Genomic DNA, 13,041 nt, shown 5'->3' with positions numbered 1-13,041 from the left:
CCCATACTGGTTATACTGTGACCGAACGGCGCCATTTTTCCGACACGAAATAAACCTCATGCAAATTTGAGCTCTTGCGGCGTTCATCGCTTGGCGGCGTACGAGAGGTATGTGTGATTAAGTTAATATAGACAAAGGTGTAAATCGCTTAATACTGGATCGCTCTCTTTCTCCGTGTACTATTTATCTTCTTGGAATGCCAGTGTATTGGCGCGACTTATTAACGATCCTTCGATTCGACAGGTATCTTGGAGTCACTGTCGGTTCTCTTTCGTCCGGTTTCTTTCGTCCAGTAACCTCGAATTTAAATGCCGCACGACAAGAAGATCACGCGGCGGAGTCGATCGCGCGACCGCGAGCGGGAGCGCGACCGCGACCGGGAGCGGCGCGACCGTCGGCGCTCCAGGAGCCGATCTAAGGATCGCAAGAAGGACAGGAAGCGGTCGAGGTCGAGGGAACGCTCGCGGGAGCGTGACAGATCGCGCGAGCGGGACCGCCGGGACATCAAGGACAGGTCTAAGGATGAGAAGAAGCGCAAGGGTAGTCCGACGTTCGCCGAGGACGACCCGAAGAGAGACTCGAAGGGCGATGCCAAGGAGGAAGAGGAGGCCGAGGAGAGGGCCAGATTGGCGAAGAAAGAGCCGCTGAGCCTGGAGGAGCTGCTGGCCAAGAAGAAGGCGGAGGAGGAGGCTCGGGCCAAACCCAAGTTTCTCACCAAGGAGGAACGAGCGACTTTGGCGTTGGAGAAGCGTCAGCGAGAGGTTGAGGCGATGAGGAGGCAGCAGGAGGAGGACCGCAAGCAGTTCTCCCATGGCGATAACATTGGCAAGGAGAGAGAATGGGACGACAGAGACAGGTATCTGGAAGACAATTTCCATTCCGAGTGCCAGAAGAGTGTAAAAAATGTATTTTTTGTTAGTAGAAGGCGAGACGGACAACGCCTGCGCGACGATGATGTTAAGGACAAGGATAAGGAGAAGGAAGTGGAGGCTATCAAAGAACGGTACCTGGGCCTGGTGAAAAAGAAGCGGCGAGTCAGGAGGCTGAACGACAGAAAGTTTGTCTTCGATTGGGACACCTCGGAGGACACCTCTGTGGATTACAACAACATTTACAAGGAGAGGCACCAGGTGCAGTTTTTCGGTAGAGGCAATCTCGCGGGTATCGATATTAAAGCGCAAAAGCGAGATCAGAGCAAGTTTTACGGCGAACTATTAGAGAAGAGGCGCACCGAGGCCGAGAAGGAGCAAGAGAAGTGAGTTTTGTCGCTCAAATAATTAGTTTTCTTTTTTTTATCATAGACCATATTTAGTTTACTATAATTGTTTACTATAAATCGTGTAATTTTATTTTAAGAATGAGGTTGAAGAAAGTGAAGCGTAAGGAGGAGAAGCAAAAGTGGGATGACCGACATTGGTCCGAGAAAGCCTTGAACGAGATGACTGAACGTGACTGGCGTATCTTCAGAGAGGACTACAACATTACGATAAAAGGTGGTCGCATTCCCGACCCCATCCGCTCTTGGAAGGAGTCCGGCTTCCCAAAGGAGATCCTAGATATCATTGACAAAGTTGGCTACAAAGATCTCACGCCCATTCAGCGACAGGCTATTCCTATTGGCCTGCAGAATCGCGATATCATCGGCGTTGCCGAGACTGGCTCGGGCAAGACCTTAGCTTTCCTGATTCCTTTACTACTGTGGATCACTAGCCTGCCGAAAATCGAGAGGCTCGAGGAAGCAGATCAAGGACCTTACAGTATCATCCTAGCACCCACCCGGTATATACCAATTACTTCTCTAGTCCTTGTATCGCTTGGGTGTTATTTATCACAAATACAACGTTTGGTCTGTTAATATCAATGAATCAATTAACCACCAAAATTTTATGAGGAGCCTCTTGATTCGATATAAGTAAAGGTTTCCTTTGTTTACAGTGAGTTAGCGCAACAAATAGAAGAAGAGACAAACAAATTTGGTCAACCGTTGGGCATTCGAACTGTCGTGGTGGTGGGTGGTCTGTCGAGAGAGGAGCAAGGTTTCAGATTACGAATGGGCTGTGAGGTAAATTTTGCAATGTATTGTTATTGTTGTTAGTTTCGATTTCTATAAAAAAAAATTGACTGGAATTAAAAGCTTACAACTGCCGGATATTCAATTAGAAATCTTTCTTTTTAGATCGTTATTGCTACACCTGGTCGATTAATAGACGTTTTAGAAAATCGATATCTCGTGTTGAACCAGTGTACTTACATCGTACTCGACGAGGCTGACAGGATGATAGACATGGGTTTTGAACCAGGTACTGCAAGCATCTATAATAAATTGCTAATTCTATTATTTCAAAAATATTGATGTTTGTTCATTAACATTTGTGTATGTAAAACGTTACTAAAAGGACGGCAATTCATTTAGATGTTCAGAAAATTTTGGAGTATATGCCTGTGACAAATTTGAAGCCGGATAATGAGGACGCAGAGAATGAGGAGAAACTTTTGGCCAACTACAACACAAAGAAGAAATACCGACAAGTACGAAAAGTTTTCTAGTTTATTACATTTGTTTATTTACGTTTAGTTTTTGCTCTCTAAATAATTGCAATAGAAAAGATGTGCGAGCAATTCAGTATTTTAATTGTAGCGTTATCCAAGCTCGTCTTTCTTTTTTTAAAGAAATACACCGTGTCATTTGCATTTCATATTTGCCAGGCATTCAGAGAACGATGAAATTTGTACGATTAATTTATCAGTGGTTAACGATCACTTTCCGCCTCTAGACGGTGATGTTCACTGCCACGATGCCACCGGCAGTGGAACGACTTGCCAGGACGTATCTGAGGAGGCCGGCGGTAGTGTACATTGGCAGTGTCGGTAAGCCGACAGAACGCACCGAGCAGATAGTCCACATAATGGGTGAAGCCGATAAGCGAAAGAAACTCATGGAGATACTCAGCAGAGGCGTTGAGCCGCCTGTCATCATATTCGTCAATCAAAAGAAGGGCGCGGACGTCTTAGCGAGAGGCTTGGAAAAATTAGGAGTATGTAACTTAAATCTGAAAGTAATGCGATTGTTTATGAATTCGTGATTGCGATGCAATCTTATTCCAATTTGTGGCATTCGGTTTCTCGAACGTCCGAAATCTTTCATCGTCATTCGGGACTAAAAGTGTAAAAACCACTAAACGAAATCTAAAGATCTAACATAGCTTTTTGCTTTGTTCTATTTTAGTACAACGCTTGCACTCTACACGGTGGCAAGGGTCAAGAACAGCGAGAGTACGCTCTAGCGTCTCTTAAGAGCGGAAGCAAGGACATTCTGGTGGCAACTGACGTTGCGGGGCGAGGTATTGACATCAAGGATGTGTCAATGGTCATTAATTACGACATGGCTAAAACTATCGAGGGTAAGTTATTTGAACCGTTCTTTGTCTTTCTTTTATATAATAATACGTGGGATTGTTGATGCTTTTGATTTCTCTGTCAAGAATGAATCAAAATTACAGTCTATTTTTAAAGATCGCTTGCAAAGATTTAATATTCCTTATTGAAGATCAACTCTATCTTAATAGACAATTAGCTTGAATAGTTTATTCATTTGGATTTTTGTTTATCCATTCTTTACAGATTACACGCATAGGATCGGTCGAACTGGTCGCGCCGGTAAAGCCGGCCTCGCCATTTCTTTCTGCACGAAGGACGACAGCCATTTGTTCTATGATCTTAAACAAACGATCCTCTCTAGCCCAATATCTACTTGTCCACCGGAATTGCTCAATCATCCAGATGCTCAGCACAAGCCTGGAACGGTGGTTACAAAGAAACGGCGGGAAGAGAAGATCTTCGCCTAATTTTTCTTTATGCAGACGCTTTGCAACTCTTAAAATTAAAACAGAATACCAAAGGTCTGCGGTATTGTCAAGGATATAAAACATTATATGCATGCGTGTAGATTATGAGTAGGTCCTGAAGTCTCTAATTGTAGAGATTCACGAATACAGAAATTGTTTCGACAAGACAAAAATTCAAGGATTTGACTTGTACTTCTTGTAAATTAATGTTAAAGTGGATTTTCGTAAAAGGAAACAAGATAACAGTTGCTTTGAGATGTTAGTGATGTAAATAATCATTGGCGCGAGACACTACCGTGTCTTGTGATAATGTGCATAAATAAAGTTATTGCTATATTACGTATGAATTGTAATACAGCCAGTAATGAAAATTCTGAGAGTCTGGAGGTGACAAATAGAATTATGTAGTTACTGTTGACTCTTCCCAGTCTCTGTTGGCTTCAGGATTTCTACAAACTTGTCAAGAGAACATACGACATCCGGACATTGTCATCGTTACATCTTCACGGATTCCTTTGATGTTGTCACTTATGTGATAATCTTTATCGCCTGCGAAACTTTTATCACAAGGAGTTCGTTAAATATTAGGTTGAAATCGTTCCTCGATAGAAATAACAACTTTTACATAATATACTTTCCGGTGAACTTATGACGCCATGTACGAAACGTTTTATTTCTTGAAAATAGTTTAAACATATAATTATTTTAGTAGTGTATATATTCTATAATGTATATAATTCTAAAAAAACACTTTAAATAAATAAAAAATATAACTTGTATACAGGGTGTCGGATTCGATTTGGACTACTCAGTTTGACCCAATCTACTATAATCTTTGGAGTGGTCCAAATCGAATCCGACACCCTGTATATGGACAGGAGAAAAAGTAAACACCGTGTAAAGGCGCGCGCGCTGTGTGTGCTAGTTTATTTAAAAAATTGATGTTATCTAGTGAGAATTATTCAAGTCATTCTCCTAACTTTCTATTTCCGGCTATCACCTGTTATTACAACTCTAAATTTATGGAATGACTCAACTTCAATACAATGGAACATTGACGGCCCCCTAGAGCCATTTAAACGGAGCAGCCCTATGCGAATGTTCGTACAACTTTGGTTAAAAGAAAAATCAAATAAAAATCGAACTTATCTTGCGTCACAATCACTGATATGATCACTGATATATTGCTATGTATAATCATTGATACCTGTACGAACTGTATCAGCGTATTGATAGTACGAAAGATCTTACCTCTCTTATCTCTGCTATCTTCACGATAAATGAAAACGCTATCCTCCCTTCCTATCATTGTTTTCGTCGACGTGTTACATCCAAAGAGAGCTACGCATATGCATTCATAACGTTCTACGTCACATACGACAAAGCAACTTGTTAGTCTGTTATCCCATCATATAACAATGGTTTCATCCTTTGTGCTATTACTGACTACTCTGGTCGTCACCGGCGTTCTGAAAATTGTCTCTGTTTTGCATCACATATATTTTTATTGGAAGAATAAGGGCCTACCTTACCTGCCAAACTCGTTATCGTCTCTTATACTGAACTGGAAATTTTCTTTGGGCTACATCACCGTCGCCGATTATTGCCAACATATATACTATTACTTCTCAAGGGCTAAATATGTTGGAATGATGGATTTAGCTACGCCTACCATACTTTTGCGCGATCCCGAGCTGATTAGAGACGTCATGGTGAAGGATTTTGAATATTTCCCGGATCATCACAGCTTCGTTGATGTAAACGCAGAACCTCTCTTTGGCAAGAACGTCTTCGCCTTGCGCGGAAATCGTTGGAAAGAAATGAGGAATACACTGAGCCCCACTTTCACTGTCAGCAAAATGAAATTCATGTTCAGTTTGATATCGGAATGTTCTCGCGACTTCGTCAATTATTTGGTCGATCATCCTAAGCTCTGCCATGCCATCGAAACGAAGGAAGCCTTTAGACGGTACACTAATGACGTTATTGCTACGGCAGCATTTGGCATTAGTGTGAATTCTATGAAAGATCCAGACAACGAATTTTACATAAAAGGAATAGAGACTACTAAATCTTCTTCTGGAATACTAGCTGCGGCTAAAGTCATGTTTTTACGTGCGTGTCCGTGGTTTGCTAAATTAATAGGCCTGACTTTTTTCCCGTCAGCTACGTCCAAGTTTTTCAAGAATATCGTAAGGGAAACCGTTAGAGTGCGAGAAAAGCAAGATATCATTCGACCGGATATGATTCATTTGCTAATGCAGGCTCGGGACAAGAATAGTGTATCCAAAATGTCATTAGATGACATCGTTTCGCAAGCTTTCCTGTTTTTCTTGGCTGGCTTTGACATTTCCTCAACCCTGATGTGCTTTGTTGTGCACGAACTAGCTGTCAATCAAAACATTCAAGATTGTCTGCGCGAGGAAATACAGCAGCATTTTGCAGAAGGAAACGGTGAGATTTCTTACGAGTCGCTATCGAAGATGTCTTACATGGACATGGTGGTTTCCGAGACTCTCAGAAAATATCCACCGGTGATCTTCATAGATAGACTTTGCGCGAAGAAATATGAACTGCCTCCATCACAACCAGGCGGCAAAAGTGTAATCGTCGAACCTAACACTAAGTTGATGTTTCCCGTTTATGCTTTACACCACGATCCAGCATATTTTCCGAACCCGGATAAATTCGACCCCGAAAGATTCAGCAAGGAGAATAAGGACAATATTTTACCATATACTTATCTACCGTTTGGTCACGGGCCTAGAAAGTGCCTCGGCAATCGATTTGCTCTTATGGAGACTAAGATTCTGATAGCTCATCTTTTACAGAGATTTACTTTAAGAACTGTAGAAAAAACTGTCGAACCAGTTGTGTATTCTAAAAAGGCGTTTAGATTGCAACCTATTGGCGGATTCTGGATTGGCTTGGAGAAGAGAGAAACATGAAAAATTTTGTATGACATAATTCTACGATATAGTTGTATTCGTAGAAGTAATATCGTGTTTTTAACTATCAACGTATTCAGTGCCTTTAAAAATGATTGAAATATATGTACAATGAGATTTATTTGTGATGCATTACATTATCATTTACAATGTACAAATGAAATGATTAGTTAATAGAGATTTTGCCAATAAGAAATGTAGAAATTGATAAACATTGTTATTTGCTTAGATTCTCTACACGACGTATTGATCATTTTTAATGACTTATATAATTTCCATTTGTTGTCCAATAGCACAGTTGAGATAAGGACGATATCATTAATTCCTTATAAAAGCGAATATTTTTATCGTAGGATCGTCAATCACATTTTTTTTAGAAAATATAATAATATCGTTATCAGTTTATGCAATACACATACGAAATTCGTATTATATGTGCATTTACATTTTAATCATAAAATTTGTAATATCTTAAAAATTATAGTATCTTATAATACCTTAAAAGAATTTCTACGGAAAAAATACGGAAAATTATTTCAATGTTTATATTTTTTCACAAAACAATCGGAATAAATAAAAAACATTGAATTTTATATGTACTTTTATATACATGTATGTATGTAGAAAAACGATGATAGAAAGGAAGAAACGTTTCTCACTATTATTACAATGATAGTGTATCGTATAAGACAAGCTAGTCGATCTACAAAATAAGAAAAATGCGCACGATAATGTTTTCTTAATACTGTAACTTTATGAAGAAAAAAAGTCAACTACTTATATTGCATATTTGATATGACAACAAAATTTCTATATTATAATTTACTAAAGCTATTCGATGTTACAGCAGAAGATATTTGGTAGAACAGAAATAATTTTATTCTTATAGTTTAATAATTTGCTAATTGTGAAAAATTATTTAATTACTTAATATTGCTGTCCATATAATAACTGACATAACTGACTTGAGGCAGCATAAATAAAATGTACTATGCTAGCAAATTATTTTCTCCGTGCAGAGTCTGTAAATTGAATGAGTTTTTAAGTTTCTCTCCCTCCCCCTTCCACCCTCCTTTCTCTCTCTCTCTCCCTCTCTCACACTCTTCCTCCCCCAAGCGCTTCTTTTTCTCTCTCCAGCTCTCTCTCAGCCACTCTTCCCCCTCTCCCTCCTCTTCCAGAATTCTTCCCGCCTCCTCCTGCCAGCTCCATCCGTTCTTCCACCTCCTACATTCCTCCCACACATGTAACATCTTTTTATAGAAACCATGATATCAAAAAACATCGTGCTACACATTTAAATCGAACAATATATCTTATGTAATCACTGATACAACATGTATTATCTCGATGATAGTGAGAAATGTTTCTCTCCTCCTATCTCTGCTTTTTTCATGATAAGGAGAGAAACATCTCCCCTCTCCCATCATTGATGTACATATACGTATGTCCGCAGAGAGCGTTACACGTACATCCTATTCATAACGTTCTATGCAGTGTCTGACGAAACATCTCATTAATCTGTTATCTGATCATCACGATGGCTTCGACCTTTGTGCTACTACTGACCACTCTGGTCGTCATCGGCGTGCTGAAAATCATCTCTGTTCTGCGTCGCAATTATACTCACTGGAAAAATAAAGGCCTACCCTACCTGCCAAATTCGCTGTTTTCTTTCATAATGGAGTGGAAGATGTTTTTGGGCTACATCACCATGGTCGATTATTCCCGACATCTATACAATTCATTCTCAAATGCCAAATACGTCGGAATGATGGACATTGCCACGCCTTCTGTACTTTTGCGCGATCCCGAGCTGATTAAGGACGTCATGGTGAAGGATTTTGAACACTTCCAGGATCATCAAATCTTCGTTGACGAAAGCGTAGAGCCTCTCTTTGGCAAGAACGTCTTCGCCTTGCGCGGAAATCGTTGGAAAGAAATGAGGAATACGCTAAGCCCCTCTTTTACTGCTAGCAAAATGAAGTTTATGTTCGATTTGGTGTCAAAATGTTCTCATGATTTCGTCAATTATTTGGTCGACCATCCTGAACTCTGCGATACGATCGAAACGAAGGAAGTTTTCAGACGGTACACTAACGACGTCATTGCTACAGCAGCATTTGGCATAAGCGTGAATTCCATGAAGGATCGAGACAATGAGTTTTATATGAGAGGAATAGAGGCTGCCAACTTTTCTTCTGGATTCCTAACGACGGTTAAGTTCGTAATTTTTCGTGTGTGTCCGTGGATCGCTAAATTAACAGGTCTGACGTTTTTCCCGTCAGCCACAGCCACATTTTTCAAGAAGATCGTAGAGGAAACCGTTAGAGCACGACAAAAGCAAAATATTATCCGACCGGATATGATTCATTTGCTAATGCAGGCTCGGGACAAGGACAGTGCCGGTGTATCCAAAATGACATTGGACGACATGGTTTCGCAAGCTTTTATTTTCTTCTTGGCTGGTTTCGACACATCCTCAACTCTCATGTGTTTCGCCGCTCACGAACTGGCGGTTAACAGAGAGATTCAAGAACGTCTGTACGAGGAGATACAGCAGCATCTTGCCGAGGGGAACGGTGAGATTTCTTACGAGTCGCTGTCGAAGATGTCTTACATGGATATGGTAATTTCTGAAGCTCTCAGAAAGTATCCACCGGTTGTCTTCATAGATAGGCTTTGTACTAAGAAATACGAATTGCCTCCGTCACAACCAGGCGGCAAAAGTGTAATCATCGAACCTGACAACGCATTGATATTTCCCGTTTATGCTTTACATCACGATCCAGCATACTTTCCGAACCCGGATAAATTCGATCCCGAAAGATTCAGCGAGGAGAACAAGGACAATATTTTACCATATACTTATCTACCATTTGGTCACGGGCCTAGAAAGTGTATCGGCAATCGATTTGCTCTTATGGAGACCAAAATTCTGCTAGCTCATCTTTTACAGAAGTTTACTTTGAAATCTATCGAAAAGACTGTCGAACCAATTGTATATTCCAAAGATTTTACATTGCAACCTGTTAACGGCTTTTGGATTGGCTTACAGAAGAGAGAAACGTGAAATATCTTGTGTAAAACACGTAATTCTATGACATAGTTACATTCGTAGAAGTAATATCGCATTTTAACTATCAAAATATTCAGATGCTTTCAAAGATGATTGAAATATACAATAAGATTTATTTGTGATGCATTACATTATCATTTACAATGTACAAATGAAATGATTAGTTAATAGAGATTTTGTTAATATAATATATGAAATGAGGCAATTGATAAATACTAGCTGTGTTACTTGCTTAGTCATCGAGTCTACTCGACGTGTTGATCAATTTTAATGACTTATGTAACTTCCACTTGTTCAACGGCACAATAGAGATAGGAACGATATCATTTATTAAACCGGCTTATAAGTTGCTGTGTGAACGTAGTCAATGATAGTGAGAAACGTTTCTCCCTTTCTGTCGTTTTAATGTATACATATATACATATTCATACTTGTATTATATATAAGTAACAGGGTGTCCCGACATTCACACATTTAGAGTACACGTGATTAATATGCTCCTAGACAACACAAGCGCGCGCTTCGCGCGCGCCGTTTGCTTTCTCTGAAAATTCGCATGGTTTGACAGCTGCAAATAATACGACTGAAGCTGCGGTCAAGCTGCCGCTACAAATGCTTCGAAGTGTTTCTTTCTTCTTCTATCTTTATGGAAAGAGAGGAGTAGAAGAATACTTCGAAGTATTTGTAGCGGCAGCTTGACCGCGGCCTGAATCATGTCGTATCGCTCAAGCGAGACAGCCAATCGGTATCTCGGAGAAGCGACAACAATACTTCGAGACTTTCGACTATCGACTTAACACGCCTCCCATACAGCACGCATGTCGAAAAGACATCTTAAAGGCGTCTTAAAAATGTTTCTTTAGACCGGCGTGCTGTATGGGTTTAGTATACTACCCGATCGAAAATCTTTCGATCAATTAAATATGAGTCTTTTTCAAACTTAAACTACAATTTCTAGTGTATGTGTATATATATATATATATATATCAGAAGAAATTGATAAAAATGTATATAGAGCAACGAAATAGGCCCATATTTAAATAATTATTATGATCGAAAGGAAGAAAGTTTTGAATCTGGTAGAATACCGTAGTTATTAAATTGGCTCATAATGGATTTAACAACCTTAAACACACCCCGCGTACGTCAAAGTTTTATTCTAACTTAAGGTCTGTTTTATCCCTTACAGAATTGTGTAATAACTGGGAACGAAAAATGCTCTGAATAATTACGTTAATTTATAATAGAGTTCAGTAATTGAATCATCATTCGAAATTACTGATGTACAGCAATTTTTTATTAATTATTTCGCTTACATTTCTATAAGGGATTGAACTTGGAATTTATATAAAATCACAAATGACTACAGACAAATAGAATTCTATTAGTTAAACGTATGTAGTATCTTGAAATGTTACTTTTTCGATCTACATTTGTCTCAATAGTCGTCTAATTATATTGATAATTTATCTTCTTTTTCAAACTGTTAAATTTTTATTTAATAATGCATACATTTTTAAATATTTTTAATGTATTTAGTATGTAACCCTTTTAGCGATTTCATTGCTTTTTATAATTTTTAAAGAAATTGTAATGCATCAAATTTATAAATATTAAGAACAAGGTGGAAAGGTCAATGCCGATTGACATAGAAGATATTATGAAAATTAATTTATTAAAGGTAACAAATATGAAGAATATCTACAGAGCTCTAAGATACCTAATCACTTTTTAAACTTACATTTAAGATATCAATAACAGAATCTGTCGCCAATTTCTTTCTTTTCAAGTCTTTAATTACACCTTTGAACTTTTGAACTTTTGTAAATAGGCGTTCATTCTTGCGTTGTAACAATAGTTTATCTTTTCTCATATCTTCAAATGCTGCCAAAAATCGATTCCACGATTCCTCGGTTTTAAAATCTTCTTTTCTAAAAATACCAAAATTCTTCAGGTAACAGCGTTTTTTTGATAGTGCACTAGATCCATTACAATCGATATTATTTCGCCTAGAAAAGATTATTAGCGTGATGTAACGATTAAAGAGAAGATTATTAAATAAGCTAATATATATTATATATTTTATATGTAACCTTTTACAATTTTTCCTAGTTTTATCTATTGTTTCTAAAGGACATTCAGTAAGTCGTTCAGGTTCATGTTCATGTTCAGGTTTTACTTCTACTATCACAATGTTTCGACTGTCATTCATATTGTCAATACTAGCAGATTCTATTGTTTTCTCGTGACAATCCATTTCAATCGTAGAGTCTTGGACATTTCTAAATAATACAAAAACAAAGTTTTTAAACAATAAAAAAAAAGATTTATACTTCATAATGTTGAATTTACGGATACTGACATTGGATCCTTTTCAGTGGATTGTGTACACGTATTCAATTCGCTTAACCGTGGAATAGCATTTTTGTTTAGCAGTGGCCTGTCGCAGAACTCCCGATAATCGTCAGGTTTAAAATGTTTGCTACATACAACAAGATCTTTAACATTACCCTTCTTTAATACTTCCAACCATTGTTTTCGTCGGTCTGGATTTTTGGGCAAACTAAAAACATAAGTATTACATTATGAAAAATAAAGGAATGAAAAACTATACTTTGCTTGTAATACTTTCATACTGGTGAAAAACAAGATGCGAGTTGATTGACACCTCTTCCACCTTGCAGACGCAACAAATCATCACCATTTTGTCACACAAAAGATAATAAATAAAAACCACTGAAAACCGTATTGTATAACCTCTAACAGTACAATCGGAGAAACATCTGAGAGCTGCCCGATTTTACACGATCTTCTAGAGACACTAAAGCCAACGGCACACGATACTATTTTTCCTACTGGATTGCTTACGAGAGCCAATCAGGATGCACAGTTTTCGATCAGGTGACTCAAAGCTGAATCCCGATTGGCTCTCGTAAGTAATCCAGTGGGAAAAATCGTATCGTGTGCCGTTGGCTTAAAATAGAAGATAGGACCACTGAAATATATACTAACTGGAACGCGCGCTAGAGCCGAGCCGTGTGTACCGAGAGAGAGCATCGTCGAGTGGCGTTTGTCATTGTCTGGCTTATAGGGTGGTCGAGAGTGGGGACGGAAAGGTACAGTCCGATCGAGAAATTAGCTCGTTGTCAGAGGTTACACCACAGTATAACCA

General features: G+C 38.8%; 4 protein-coding genes across 8 annotated transcripts; 3 read left to right on the top strand and 1 right to left on the bottom strand.

Annotated features, from left to right (window-relative positions):
* Positions 1 to 31: 31 nt before the first annotated feature.
* Positions 32 to 4,216, top strand: LOC105561463 (probable ATP-dependent RNA helicase DDX23). Of its 3 annotated transcripts, XM_012011461.1 has the most exons (10): positions 32 to 107; positions 244 to 856; positions 920 to 1,255; positions 1,357 to 1,779; positions 1,936 to 2,062; positions 2,177 to 2,300; positions 2,414 to 2,529; positions 2,775 to 3,035; positions 3,227 to 3,401; positions 3,622 to 4,216. In XM_012011461.1, the coding sequence occupies exons 2-10, from the start codon at positions 309 to 311 to the stop codon at positions 3,843 to 3,845; spliced, it is 2,334 nt and encodes a 777-aa protein (XP_011866851.1). In that variant the 5' UTR covers positions 32 to 107; positions 244 to 308; the 3' UTR covers positions 3,846 to 4,216. The 3 variants fall into 3 exon arrangements, with proteins under 3 accessions (XP_011866851.1, XP_011866852.1, XP_011866850.1); XM_012011462.1 differs by having other exon boundaries at positions 41 to 856; positions 923 to 1,255; XM_012011460.1 differs by having other exon boundaries at positions 41 to 856.
* Positions 4,217 to 4,705: 489 nt separating this feature from the next.
* On the top strand, positions 4,706 to 7,897 carry LOC105561461 (cytochrome P450 9e2-like). The gene has a single exon (XM_012011459.1). It carries the CDS (start codon positions 5,264 to 5,266, stop codon positions 6,791 to 6,793), a length of 1,530 nt encoding a protein of 509 aa, XP_011866849.1. The 5' UTR covers positions 4,706 to 5,263; the 3' UTR covers positions 6,794 to 7,897.
* A 53-nt stretch (positions 7,898 to 7,950) lies between these two features.
* LOC105561460 (cytochrome P450 9e2-like) lies at positions 7,951 to 10,663 on the top strand. Of its 3 annotated transcripts, none has more exons than XM_012011458.1 (2): positions 7,951 to 9,694; positions 10,558 to 10,663. In XM_012011458.1, the coding sequence occupies exons 1-2, from the start codon at positions 8,331 to 8,333 to the stop codon at positions 10,577 to 10,579; spliced, it is 1,386 nt and encodes a 461-aa protein (XP_011866848.1). In that variant the 5' UTR covers positions 7,951 to 8,330; the 3' UTR covers positions 10,580 to 10,663. The 3 variants fall into 3 exon arrangements, with proteins under 3 accessions (XP_011866848.1, XP_011866847.1, XP_011866846.1); XM_012011457.1 differs by having other exon boundaries at positions 7,951 to 9,699; positions 10,563 to 10,663; XM_012011456.1 differs by lacking the exon at positions 10,558 to 10,663 and having other exon boundaries at positions 7,952 to 10,082.
* An 862-nt stretch (positions 10,664 to 11,525) lies between these two features.
* Positions 11,526 to 12,695, bottom strand: LOC105561459. Its single transcript, XM_012011455.1, has 4 exons — positions 12,506 to 12,695; positions 12,232 to 12,432; positions 11,963 to 12,151; positions 11,526 to 11,878 (listed from the first exon to the last, which is right to left on the bottom strand). The coding sequence occupies exons 1-4, from the start codon at positions 12,571 to 12,573 to the stop codon at positions 11,590 to 11,592; spliced, it is 747 nt and encodes a 248-aa protein (XP_011866845.1). The 5' UTR covers positions 12,574 to 12,695; the 3' UTR covers positions 11,526 to 11,589.
* Between the last annotated feature and the right edge of the window lie 346 nt (positions 12,696 to 13,041).

This window comes from Vollenhovia emeryi, unplaced genomic scaffold, assembly GCF_000949405.1.
Source record: "Vollenhovia emeryi isolate VEMERY1.0 unplaced genomic scaffold, V.emery_V1.0 DF939207.1, whole genome shotgun sequence".
Taxonomy (NCBI): Eukaryota; Metazoa; Arthropoda; class Insecta; order Hymenoptera; family Formicidae; genus Vollenhovia; species Vollenhovia emeryi.
The sequence above is the reverse complement of the archived record's forward strand: the minus strand, read 5'-3'. Positions and strand labels throughout refer to the sequence as shown.